Genomic DNA, 13,137 nt, shown 5'->3' with positions numbered 1-13,137 from the left:
AAATTTCACAGGTAGTAATTAGAAGAACCAGAATTAAAAACAGGCTCTCCGACTCCAAATCTAGTGTTCTAGAGTCAGATCTGTGAACCACAATTTCATCTTTGATATTAGGAGTTCCTCTGTTGGGGGCAGGGGACAGAGTAGATGGTGATATTATTGCTATTCACAACATATATTGTGAAATATATGTGTATATGTATTTATTACATGTACACATACACATGTGTATACAAACATACATACACTGTATAAAAGTGCTTTCTAGATTAATTTCTAACCTGTGTTTTTTGTTTTTTTTTGCTCTGGGAAACAAAGGATAGAATTAAAATTGGTGATATAGGCTTTGTCTCAAATTCTTGCATCTTGGAAGTTTAATTCCTGAAGAGGAGAAATTGTGATCGTCTACCAGGGCATATGTTTCCCACATTGCATGAGACCTACTGATGCACTTCTTCATCCTGCCTAGGACTAACACTCTTTTAAGATGCTATGGCTGTATTTCCCTATCCCAAGGTATTTTCCCACAGTGGTGAGGTAGATGACATTTTTCTTCATCCCCTTCCACATGTACCAGATGAGAAAAACAGGCAGTATCATTTTCTTCACTCCATTTCCAATGTACCCCTGGAGTATCTGTTGTGGTAAAGTAAAACATGATGCTGGATTTAAAGTTGGAGGACCTGAGTTCAAAACATAGGTTTTATACGTAGTACCTATGTGATCTTGGTCAGCCTCCTTAATACCTATTTACCTTAATTCTCCTCTCTCCCATCCAGCTCTCTGCTTCATCTAAATTTGCCTCAGGTGCTAGAATTTCTACTTATAGCTCTAGTTGCTCCATGAATAGACAGGAGCCCTAGCTCATGAATCCCCCACTGTTTATATATATAGGATATTTCTAAATTGAATAAATGACCTTTCATTTCCAACTTAGGAAATCAGGAACTGTTTAATGAATGGTGCTGGCTTTTGTAGTATAATCCTCTAATAGGATACTATGTTCTGGGTAAAACCATGTGATTGTCACTAGTTTAAATGTCTTTTTTTAAAAGGTAACTTTTACATCTGTCCAGAATTGTTTCAAACAAGTATAATTCAGTATTCCTATATATTGAAATGTAAGATCTTTCTTCGCAAAATCATTACACTTTTAAACTTTAATAGCTTATTTGTAATAATTATACACAATCTAAAAGTGAAACATTAAATTTAGGACAATAATATCATATGTTCTTTAGAAGGTAGTCTCATTTTATGATTAATATTTATTTTATTATTTTATTCTATGACAAGTGAAAAAATTCTATCATAGACAAAGGACTATATTTATCAGAATCACATAATTGAAGTCCATATTGACTCTGATAAAAACATTTAATTTTCCAGTAAGTGTAGCTTATGATTAAATTTCCTTTATGAGCTATAACCTAAGTAACATTTAAAAACATACAGAAATATGAGGATATTGGGTATATTTTCTTATATAACTAAATATTGTCTCTCACCAAAGAACTTGGACATGCAACTATGTAGCATTCTTAGAGGAAGTACCTAATTTTTTCTTCTCTTTTATGTTTTTCAGATCTGTCAATTAAAGGAAGAAATAGCTGGTGTACTAAGATGGGATCTGTTGTTTGGGAATGTGGTTAATCAACTTGACATGTTAGTCAAAAGCAATCTATATAATAAAGTGAAAAGAAAAGACAAGATGATGTCATTTACCTGTATTGTGAAACCAAAAACAAATGCCTTTTGTCAGATGAGGTTAACAAAGCTCTGTCAATGCAAAGAATATTTAACTGTTTGCAAAGCTTAACAGCAAGAAGCAAAGAAGTATTTTCAAGCAGAGACCTGCAGGTGCATGATATCTAAAAGTATATTGAATAGGCCTGCTTATCTGAATATTATTCAGATCCAAGAAGGATGGCTATAAGTTGGATATTCTTCTATCTTTGGTCCATGACTATGTTTGTGGGGTACCTAAGAGGGCACAGTTTATTTTCTTGTGAGCCTATCACCTTGAGGATGTGCCAAGACCTGCCTTATAATACTACCTTCATGCCTAATCTTCTGAATCATTATGATCAACAGACAGCAGCTTTAGCGATGGAGGTAAGAATTGTTCTAAGATAACTCTATATATACACATGTATAATATCTAATATGAAAAATACACATCACTTTTGGCTTTGAGTATTCTGCATGATTGTTGCATTAGCTTCTAAAGTTCATATTTGACTTAAATTACATTGTTTGAAGTATGGGAAATATTTGTTGATGCTTTATGTTGTGCATATGGTGATTTGAAACTCACATAGAATGAAAATGAACCATTTAAAAGTTAAAATGTAGTTACAAAAGTACTATGTCTTTGTGTTATAATATTTTTATATGTTAAGCTGTGCATTTTTATTAGATTAAAGTAACTTTTCAGGTAAATGGAGATAAAAAAGATCATCTACTTGTGTTAGTTATAACAGAGATTGTCAATTTGTTGATTCTGTTTTAGTTTTCAAGTAGTTGGTCTAATAAATTTGAATTTCCTCTCTTGGTTAAACATATTCATTAGTTTCTGGTCCTTAGCCATTTCTACAGAAACTTGAGAAGGACTAGTTCAGAATTAGAATTGTTGATTGAATTAAAATTAGTGTCATTTAAAAAATAACATTTTTAGTATTCCTATTGAATTAAAAAAATTTTAAGGTAAATTTAGAGTAATTCCTATAATGGTTTCTGTCTTTTTACATATTTTTCATCCAAGAACTAAATGAATATTTTTAATTTTCAGTGACATTTGAGCAACTAGTAGACATTTGGCATATATGAATATGTAAACCTTTTGTACATGTTTTATATTATATATATTATATATGGGAAAGGACATGTTTTCTTTTTTATTAGCAATGTAAGAACTGGACCTCTTTAAATTTTGATATGGCGGTAAATACATTGAGGATTATGAGGATATGTTTTGCACTTTGGCCTTTATTTACTTTAAGTAGTGATTTTAGAAACTTAAGTTCTTAAGAGCACTTTATTAAGTGAGAATTGTGTATGAGAATTGGATTTGACAGAAAGAAATGAGAAGAATTTTTAGCAGTCATTCTAAAATAGGTTGATAGCAATCTATGATTACCATGACAACAACTCACTTTTTCTAACTTACCCAGTATTTTCTTTTCCTGTTGTCTCCCCTCCTCCCACCCTAATGTCTAAAAAGGAATAGTTAGCATTGGTTTTGATTAGAAGCAATCTCTGACCCACTGAAATATTGTTCTTCTACTGGTGTCAGGAAAATATTCTACTCAAACCAAAAATTACCAATTAGTCCTTCCATCAGTTCTAATAACCCTTAATCTACTTATATTTTGGTTTGTTTCTTTTTATAACATAGCAGTATGTCCATCTATAGTAAAAGATTACCTGTTGGTTGAAGAACAGTTAACTAGTTAAAATGTATAACTAGGACTATAATCTTGTTTATATTTTCTGTTAGTTTTGTGTGTTTTTGCATACTATGGTATTTGATCTAAAAGATTTTATGACTGGCTATAGAAAGTCAATGAGTGGTCTGCATATTACTTAGTTCAGCCTCATTATGGATTTCTCAGTCCTGGGCCAAGAATAGAGTGGCCTTGATAACTCTGGTTTCTCTGACATTTCCTTTTGTGATCCTGAATTTTCTTTCTTTAAAAATTTTTCTCCTGTTTACATGTAAAAACAATTTTTAACATTATTTTAAAAAAGTTTTGAGTTCCAATTTCTTTCCTACCCTTTCTCCTTCCCCCTCTAAATGAGATAGTAAGCAATTTCACAAAGATTTCATATACACAATAATATAAAGCATTTTCCCAGATCGGTCATTTTGTGGAAGAGATCTCAAACCAAAAAAAAAGAAAAAGGAGGAGGGAGGAGGAAGAGGAATATTGTATGTTTTGGTCTGCATTCAGATTCCATCAATTCTTTCTCTAGAGAATGATGGCATTTTTTTCATCATGAGTCTTTGGTACTGTATCATTTTATTGCTGAGAATAGCTATATCATTAACAATTGATCATCAAACAATATTGCTGTTACTGTGTACAATGCTCTGTTCTTGCTTGCTTCATTTTGTATTAGTTCATGTAAATCTTTCTGGTTTTTTCTGAGATCATCCTGTTCATCACTTCTTAAAGCACATTAGTATTCCATTACAATCATATACCATAACTTGTTTAGCTAGTACTTGATTGATGAAGATCCCCTCAATTTCTAATTCTTTGCTACCACAAAAAGAGCTGCCATAAATGTTTTTTTACATATAGGTCTTATCCCCTATTTTTTATCTCTTTGGGATATAGCCCTAGCAGTAATTTCCCTAGATCAGAGAGCATGCACAATTTTAGAGCCCTTTGGGCATAATTTCAAATTACTCTCCAGAATGATTGGATTAAATCACTACTCTACCAACAGAGCATTAGTATCCCAATTTTCCCACATCTCTTCCAACATTTTCTGTTTTATTCCATGCTACCAGAGAATTCCATAAACACTACTTTTGTTGCCTAGAAGCTTGAACCTATAGTTCTTGGCCTTTTTTTTTTATAGGGTAGAAAAAAGCAATGAATATATTTTAGGTGCCTGCTCTGAAATATTCCATCAAATTCAACAATGGTCATTTATTTTCTGTCATACTAGCCCATATAATAGGTGTGATATGGTATGATATGAATTTTTAATTACTAGTGATTTAGAGCATTTTTTCATATGGCTGATAGTTTTTTTTCCTCTAAAAATTGCTTAGTTATATCCTTTGACAATTTATCAACTGGGGAATGGCTTTTATTCTTAAAAGTTTTTTTGGGTTTTTTTGCAACTCCCCATGTCTTAGAAATGAGTTCTTTATTAGACAAATTTAACTAAATTTCCCCCCCATTTTCCTGCTTCTCTCCTAATTTTTATCTGCATTGAATTTGTGGAAAAAAACCTTTTCAATTTTATGTAATTTAAATTGTCCATGTTCCCTCTTATAAACCTCTTTATCTCTTATGTGATTATTAACTTTTTCCCCATCTAGAGATTTGGTAGGTAATTTCTTCCAGGATTCACTAATTTGCTTATAATTTTATCCTTTAGGTCTAGATCATGAAGCTATTTTGAATTTATCTTGATACATAATGAGAGATATTGGTCAATTTTAGTTTCTGTCAAGCACCTTTCCAGTTTTCCTAAAATTTTTTGTCTACTAGTGAGTTATTTTCCAATAACTGTTTTCTTTTAAGTTTATCAAATACTAGGTTACTGTCCTCATTTGCTTCTGTATATGATGCATCTAATTAATTCCATTGATCAACCTCTCTGTTTCTTACCCACTACCAAATTGTTTTGATGATTATAGCTATGTCAGGAGGGTTAGTGATCTGTATATTTCTATATCTATATCTCTCTCTATATATAAGATATATATACATATATATCTTAGAAATTATAAGAATTTAAATTTAGGTTTTATGCTAAATATGAGAATTCTAAATATTGTGGTCGCTGATTTAAAAATATTACAGCTTAAGTCAAGATGACTTTTAGCAGTTTTATTTACAAAGAGGTGGAAAGAGTGAAAGTGGAAGAATGTAGATAAAGAGAAGAAAGTACTGCCTCCCTACCAATACCCTGAGTTTAATCCTCATGTCTCCAGACCACAAATGTGAATCTGAAAGGGAATCTCACCAGAATCCAAAATCCCTATTAGGAAGCTGAAATCTGAAGAGCCCAGTAGACACTGAAGGATCTGCCTCAACCTTCAGTGCAGGAGGCAAGAATCTCACCAGAACTCATGCTGAAGGGAGTGTCCCACTGAAGCATCAAGAAGCAGAGAGGGTCTCCTCACTGAAGAACCAAGGAAGGAATCACTCCACTCACCACCACAGGATCCAGAGAAAGGGTCTCCTCTTCCAGGCTGGCTCACTTACACAGAGTCCAAAGGAGAAGAAGTCCCTTAAGACAGGAAGTTCAAGACTTCCACTTTATTTCCTGTCCCTTCCCCACTTTACAGGAACCAACTGCAGTCTTTCAATTTGCCTAGCACTGCCTAGGGGCAGGGCAGTGGCCTCTGGAGTTTTCACCCACTCTAGCAAGTGACTTGTAAACTCTCATACTTATTGACTGATAAAGTTAGGGGTACTTAAGTTTTTGATTGAGTTTGATTCACTCTTCACAAAATGAATCCTTTATCAGAGAAACTTGCTGCAAAGATTTTTTGAATCCATTTCCCTGTTTCCCCTCTAATTTTTATCTGCAATAGTTTTGTCCGTAGAAAAACAATTTAATTTTCTGTAATCAACATTGTCTATATTATCTTCTGATCTTTCTAATCCTTATTGGAGCATAAACTCTTATTCTATCTATAGGTCTGAAAAGTAATTTCTGCTTTACTCCTAATTTTTTTATAATGTGATTTTTACTATCTTAAGTCATGACTCAGTGAATGCAGTTTGGAGCTTATCTTGGAATATGGTGTGAAGTGATAATCTAAACCTAATTTTTTCAGAATGCTTTCAAATTTTACAGTTTTATTAAATATACTTGGTTCAGAGTCTAGAAAGCCATGCTAATAAGGTATTAAGTATTTTTTTCTTCCTCAAAAAAAAATAAAGCAGAGTTGATATTTTAAAATAAACCTAATTTATTCTGGAGGGATTTCTGCAATATTTTCAGTTCTGGACAGGAAAGTGGGTATATTTATCTCAAAGGACTTGTCCTTTTGGTTATAGATTCATTATATAGGAGTGGTTTTTGAACTTTTTTTGTCCCTTTGGCAATTTGATGAATACTATGGATCCTTTCTTAAAAGAATGTTTTTTTTTTTAATTTTTTAATTTTTATTTGGTCATTTCCAAACATTACTCATTGGAAACAAAGATCATTTTCTTTTCTTCCCTCCCCTACTCTCCCCACCTCTCCCACAGCTGACACGCAATTCCACTGGGTATCACATGTGTTCTTGATTCAAACCCATTTCCATGCTGTTGGTATTTGCATTAGAGTGTTCATTTAGAGTCTCTCCTCAGTCATATCCCCTCCACCCCTGTAGTCAAACAGTTGCTTTTTGTCGGTGTTTTTACTCCCACAGTTTATCCTCTGCTTGTGGATAGTGTTTTTTAGATCGCTGCAGATTGTTCAGGGACACTGCATTGCCACTAATGGAGAAGTCCATCACCTTCGATTGTACCACAATGTATCAGTCTCTGTGTACAATGTTTTCCTGGTTCTGCTCCTTTCGCTCTGCATCACTTCCTGGAGGTTGTTCCAGTCTCCATGGAATTCCTCCACTTTATTATTCCTTTTAGCACAATAGTATTCCATCACCAACATATACCACAATTTGTTCAGCCATTCTCCAATTGAAGGGCATCCCCTCATTTTCCAATTTTTGGCCACCAAAAGAATGTTTTTAAATACATAAAATAGAACAAATGATTAAAAGAAGCCAGTTATATTGAAATAGTTACCAAAATATTTTAAAAATTCACAGGCTTCAGGGTAAGAATCAGAATATTGATAGAGGCTCAACTCCCTTCTTTTCAAAAATATTCATGTAGGCTACATCTGCATATTTAGTAGGTTTTTCAGCATTACACTTGTGTTTGAGATAAGGTTGGGATCATTTTTATTGGGTACTGGTCTCTAGATGGTTCTTGTTCTTATTCTAACTCAGAGAGTTTGCTAATACAAAACACTTAGGAAAAGAGGCCAGGACCCTTAAGCTTTTAAAATCCATGGAATCCTAGAAACAAATGTGTTAAGATGGCTATGTCTAATAACCATCCTGAGGGCAGGGACTGCCTTTTTCCTCTTTTTGTATCCTTAGTGCTTTTCACAGTGCCTGGCACATAGTGGGCACTTAAAAAATATTGATTGATTGATACCACCCAGAGCAAGTCCCACAAATGGCACAGAAATGCCATCAATAAACTGAAATCAGAAAGATCTAAATCTAAGAAGCATGCACATTGCTAAGATGGATTGCAAAAAGAGACAGAAAAAGATCAGGTCAACAGTAGAGCCACCTGAACCTAATCAGAGACTATTAGGTCTTTACATCCAAGATCCAGTTCCAGATTGCTCATGTTCAGGTCCCATGGCCACAAGCCCTAAGGCCAACACCAAATGCATCTGCCCCAAGACTGCCTTCAAATGTCCAGGTTCCAAAATGGGCACTGATTATTTGGGCCCTTAACCTAATAGGGCTGCCAGAACCATGAACTGAAGGTTAAATGAGCCTCCTGACACCAAAGTCACAAAATCTTGACTCCAAAGTCACCAAGCCTGAAATCAAAATGACCAAATCCACCTTGGTAGGTCCAAGTCCAGTGATTACAAAACTTCTAGGCCCACTGACCTCCTAAGGCAGCTAAACCCAGAATTGCTAATGCTAAGGCTTCTGAAGTGAAAGCTACTAGTCCCGGGGCTTTAAAATAGAAGTGTCAGCTGCTGGGTTTGTACCCCAAAGAGATAATGGACAAAAAGACTTGTACAAAAATATTCATAGCTGCGCTCTTTGTGGTGGCCAAAAATTGGAAAATGAGGGGATGCCCATCAATTGGGGAATGGCTGAACAAATTGTGGTATATGTTGGTGATGGAATACTATTGTGCTCAAAGGAATAATAAAGTGGAGGAGTTCCATGGAGACTGGAATGACCTCCAGGAAGTGATGCAGAGCGAGAGGAGCAGAACCAGGAGAACACTGTACACAGAGACAAACACACTGTGGTATAATCAAACGTAATGGACTTCTCCATTAGTGGCAGTGTAATGTCCCTGCACAATCTGCAGGGATCAAGGAGAAAAAAACACTATCCAAAAGCAGAGGACAAACTGAGGGAGTAGAAACACCAAGGAAAAGCAACTGCCTGACTACAATGGCTGAGGGGACATGACAGAGGAAAGACTCTGAGCGAACACTCTGATGCAAATACTAACAACATGGCAATGGGTTCAAGTCAAGAACACATATGATACCAGTGGAATCACGCGTCGGCCACGGGGGGTGGGAGGGAGGAAAAGAAAATGATCTTTGTCTTTAATGAAAAATGCATGGAAATGATCAAATAAAATACTATAAAATTAAAAAAAATAAAAAATAAATAAAATAGAAGTGTCAGGAAAGGACTTCTTTAAGCCTAAACCACATTTTTTTCTCTTCAGCCAGGGCATCATCATTCACTGTTTTGTACAAAAGAGGAATAGATTAAAAGAAAAAAAGTGGGTCAGGTATCTATAGAGAATGGTAACTGAAATAAGATGGTTAATTGATTCCCAGTTGATAGTGAGGTCAATGATTGTGAGCCAGGAAATGCTAAGGAGTCATTTATTCAACAAATTTTTAAATGTGCAATGTGAAAGAGAATTAGTTGTGTTACATGATTGTGATGGAGTACTATTGCGCAATAAGAAGTGATGAGCAGGATGTGGGAAGTAGAACCAGGAAAACATTGTATATAGTAGCAATAATGTTGTATGATGACCAATCATGAATGACTTAGCTATTATTAGCAATACAATGATCCAAGACAATTCTGAAGGATTTATGGTGAAAGAGAAATTCTCTTCATTTCTAGAACTGGTGGAATCTGAATGCAGATCGAAGCTTACTTTTTTGCTTTATTTCTTCTTGTGTTTTTTCTTTTTGATCTATATTTTCTTTTAACGACATGAATAATATGGAAATATATTTTTCATGAATTCACATGTATAATTTTAACTTCAAAATTTTTTTCAATAACATGTAGAAACAATTATAAACAATTGTTATCTGATATTTTGCAATTCATGTTCTTTCTCTCCTTCCTTCCCTCCTCCCCTCTCTGAGGTAGTAAATAGTCTGATACAGGTAATATCTCCTGTCGTGCAATACATATTTACATATTCCTCATGATGTGAAAGAAGACATATCACACATATAAGAAAAAATTATGAAGGAAATTAAATGAAAAAATGGGATGTTTTGATCTTCAATCAGACTCAAGTTCTACTAATTTCTTTTTGGCCTGAAAAAAAAGGCCAGAGATCCTTTTGAAATTAGCAGTCTTGTTTTTATTTTATTTTTAATCGTTTTATTAAGTTTATTAAGCACATACTTTGTTTAACCCATAGTAGGTACCCAGAGATATATAGATAGCACTGCCCTTATGGAGATTCGTACAGTATTCTGGAAACTGGGAAACTGGTACCCCTGTCTTGCTTGAATATTATTTTTAGGCAAATAGAAATTACAGTTAAAACTTTTAACTAAGGTAAGAAATTTAATGTTTTAAACCTATAAACCTTGTTTTTTTTTCATGTTTTTATTGAAATTAGGGTATTTTTAGGTTCTGGTATACAGCTTAATTAAAAAAGAAAACAAATGAACATTTATTTCCTTGGGGGATCTGTAAGATGAGGTTAAGTATAATTCAGCAAGCATTTATTAAATGGCCACTGAGTGCAAGTCACTAGCAGGTGCCAGAGATATAGAAATGAAGTGGAAAGTAGTCCCTGGTTTTTTTTTAATAGCTATGGTAATTTTATTTTATTAATTAATTTAGAATATTTTCCCATGGTTACATGATTCATATTCTTTCCCTCTCTTCCTCCCTCTCTCCTTCCATAGTCAATGAACAATTCAACTGGGTTTTACATGTATCATTGATCAAGACCTATTTCCATATTATATTGCAATAGAGTGATCATTTAGTCTACATCCCCAATCATATCCTCATCCAACTATGTGATCAAGGAAATGGTTTTCTTCTGTGTTTCTACTCCCACAGTTCTTTCTCTGGATGTGGACAGCATTCTTTCTCATAAGTCTCTCAGAATTGTCCTGGATCATTGCATTGCTACTAGTAGAGAAGTCCATTACGATTGATTGTACCACAGTGTATCAGTCTCTGTGTACAACTTTCTCCTGGTTCTGCTCCTTTCACTCTGCATCATTTCCTGGAGGTTGTACTGGTTCATGTGGAATTGCTCTAATTCATTATTTCTTTTAGCACAATAGTATTCCATCACCAACAGACACCACAATTTGTTCAGCCATTCCCCAATTGAAGGGTATCCCCTCATTTTCTAATTGTTTGCCACCACAAAGAGCACAGCTATAAATATTTTTGTACACATATTTTAGAAGTCCCTGTTTTTAAGGTACTTATATACTATTGTACTGCAATTCATAGAATCATAGGTTTTAAAACTGGAAGAGATCTTAAAGATCATCCCCTTTCATTTTATAAATAATAAACCCTATGTAAAACCTAGAGAAATTATGTGATTTGCCCAAGATCACGTAAGAGAGCAAGTGACAGGACCAAGATTCAGACCCAATTTTTCTCACTCTAGATTTTACACAGAATTTACATAGATGAGTAGACACAAGCTAATTTAAAGAGGGAGAGTATTAACAATTGAAGGGATTGGGAAAGATTTTTCCATAATATGTAGTATACTTGAACTGAGCTATGAATGAAGCTAAGTCTTCAAAGAGATAGAGATGAAGAGGGAGTGCATCCCAAGCATGAAAGCTAAGTGATGTAAAGATATTCCAAGCTTAGGAGACAACAAAAAGGCCATGTTGACTGGAATGTGATGTCTGAGAGGGACTAATCTGAAGCAAGTCTGGAAACATAGACTGGAGCCAGAGTGTAAAGAGCTTTAAGTGCCCAGTTGTAGAATTTGTTTTTTTTATCTTAGAGGCAACGGGGACCATTGAAGATGTTTAAACAGTGGAGTGACATGGTCAGATCTGTGTCTTAGGAAGATTATTTTGGCAGTTGCCTAGAGAATGGATTAAAGAGTGAAGAGATAGAAATCAGGGAGACCAATTAGAAGATTGTTGAAATAGTCCAGGTGAGAACTGATGAGAGCTTAGGGTAATGAGGGACCTAGGGTGGCAGTTACATGAGTAAAAAGAATGGAATGGATGAGAGATGCTGTGGAATTAAAATTTCTAAGACTTTGCAATGGATTTAATGTGGAATTAGAGGAGAATGAAGAGTCAGACCAATTCTTATGTTACAACCCCGATGGAACAGAGAGATGGTTGTCTCCTAAACATTTTAGAGCAACAAGTTTTGGGAGAATTCAATCAACAGAAAGAATTTAGAAAGGACCTTTTATGTAGGTATCTAGGTGTCTGAGTGAAGAGTGCTGGATTTAAATCCTTTTTTCAGACACTATCTCTGTGGTCCTGAAGATGTCACCCTCTCAGCTTCAGTTTTCTTATTTATAAATTTGGGCTAATAATGGTACCTGTTTCATAGTTGTGATGAATATGTGAAACAACATATAAAGTGTCTCATCAACAATTTAAAAGGACTATATAAAGCTATTATTGTTATTACTAGCCTACTATGTATCCCAGGCACTGTGCTAGGAATACAAATGCAAAATGAGATAGCCTGCCCTCAAGGAGTTTACTTGTGTCTGAAAGAGACTGTATATCCATACAGTAAATAAGAAATATATACAAAATCATAAGTAAACCATCTGGGGCAAGAGAAACTAATAACTTGAGAAATCAGGAAAAACCTTTTGAAGGAAGTACTTAAACTGAGTCTTGAGGGAAGCTGTGGGTTTTAAGAGATGGGGATGAAAAAGGAGAACATTGAAGAAAGATAATTAGTTTTCTTTTGGTTATGTTGAGTCTGAGATGTCCAAGTGGAAATATCTAGTTGACAGTACAGAATTGAAACTTAAAAAGAGATAAGAGGGCTAAATATGTAGATTTGGGAGTTCAGAGTAATAATGTAGGTTATGAAAGCTGATCAGATGGAGGGCAAGGGTCAGGAATGAAAGATTATGAATTGGATATTAAAATCCTTATAAAATGAAGGGGAAAGTGGGGAAAAGGCCAAGTAGATGACTGCAACAATGTTTGAGAAAGATAATATGGACAGATGGAGTGAACATCAACAAAAAAGAGATTGTTGAGTAATAATGGCAGAGAAAAGGCCTGAAAATGACAGTACCTTTGATTATTTTATTTTTATTTATTTACTTTCATCTTTACTGTTTCCTTTCAACTTATTCAGAAAATTTTTCAGGAAGATTTTCATTATATCAACTCTTTATAGGCAAGGCAATACAACAGGCATTCCAAAGCATAGCTGACTTGAACCTG

General features: G+C 34.5%; 1 protein-coding gene across 5 annotated transcripts in view; it reads left to right on the top strand.

The window, feature by feature from the left end:
• The window catches only part of FZD3 (frizzled class receptor 3), an 89,836-nt gene that overhangs the window by 15,100 nt on the left and 61,599 nt on the right, over positions 1-13,137 (top strand). For 4 of the 5 annotated variants that reach the window (XM_007476510.3, XM_056813731.1, XM_007476514.3 and 1 more), the window contains one exon: positions 1,583-2,112. In XM_007476510.3, coding sequence (XP_007476572.1) covers positions 1,924-2,112 — 189 coding nt within the window. In that variant the 5' untranslated portion in view covers positions 1,583-1,923. Of the gene's footprint in view, positions 1-315; positions 514-1,582; positions 2,113-13,137 lie in introns of all 5 variants that reach the window. The other variant, XM_007476512.3, reaches the window with a different exon arrangement.

Source organism: Monodelphis domestica, chromosome 1, assembly GCF_027887165.1.
Source record: "Monodelphis domestica isolate mMonDom1 chromosome 1, mMonDom1.pri, whole genome shotgun sequence".
In the NCBI taxonomy this organism is placed as follows: Eukaryota; Metazoa; Chordata; class Mammalia; order Didelphimorphia; family Didelphidae; genus Monodelphis; species Monodelphis domestica.
This window is presented reverse-complemented; position numbering and strand designations above follow the sequence as displayed.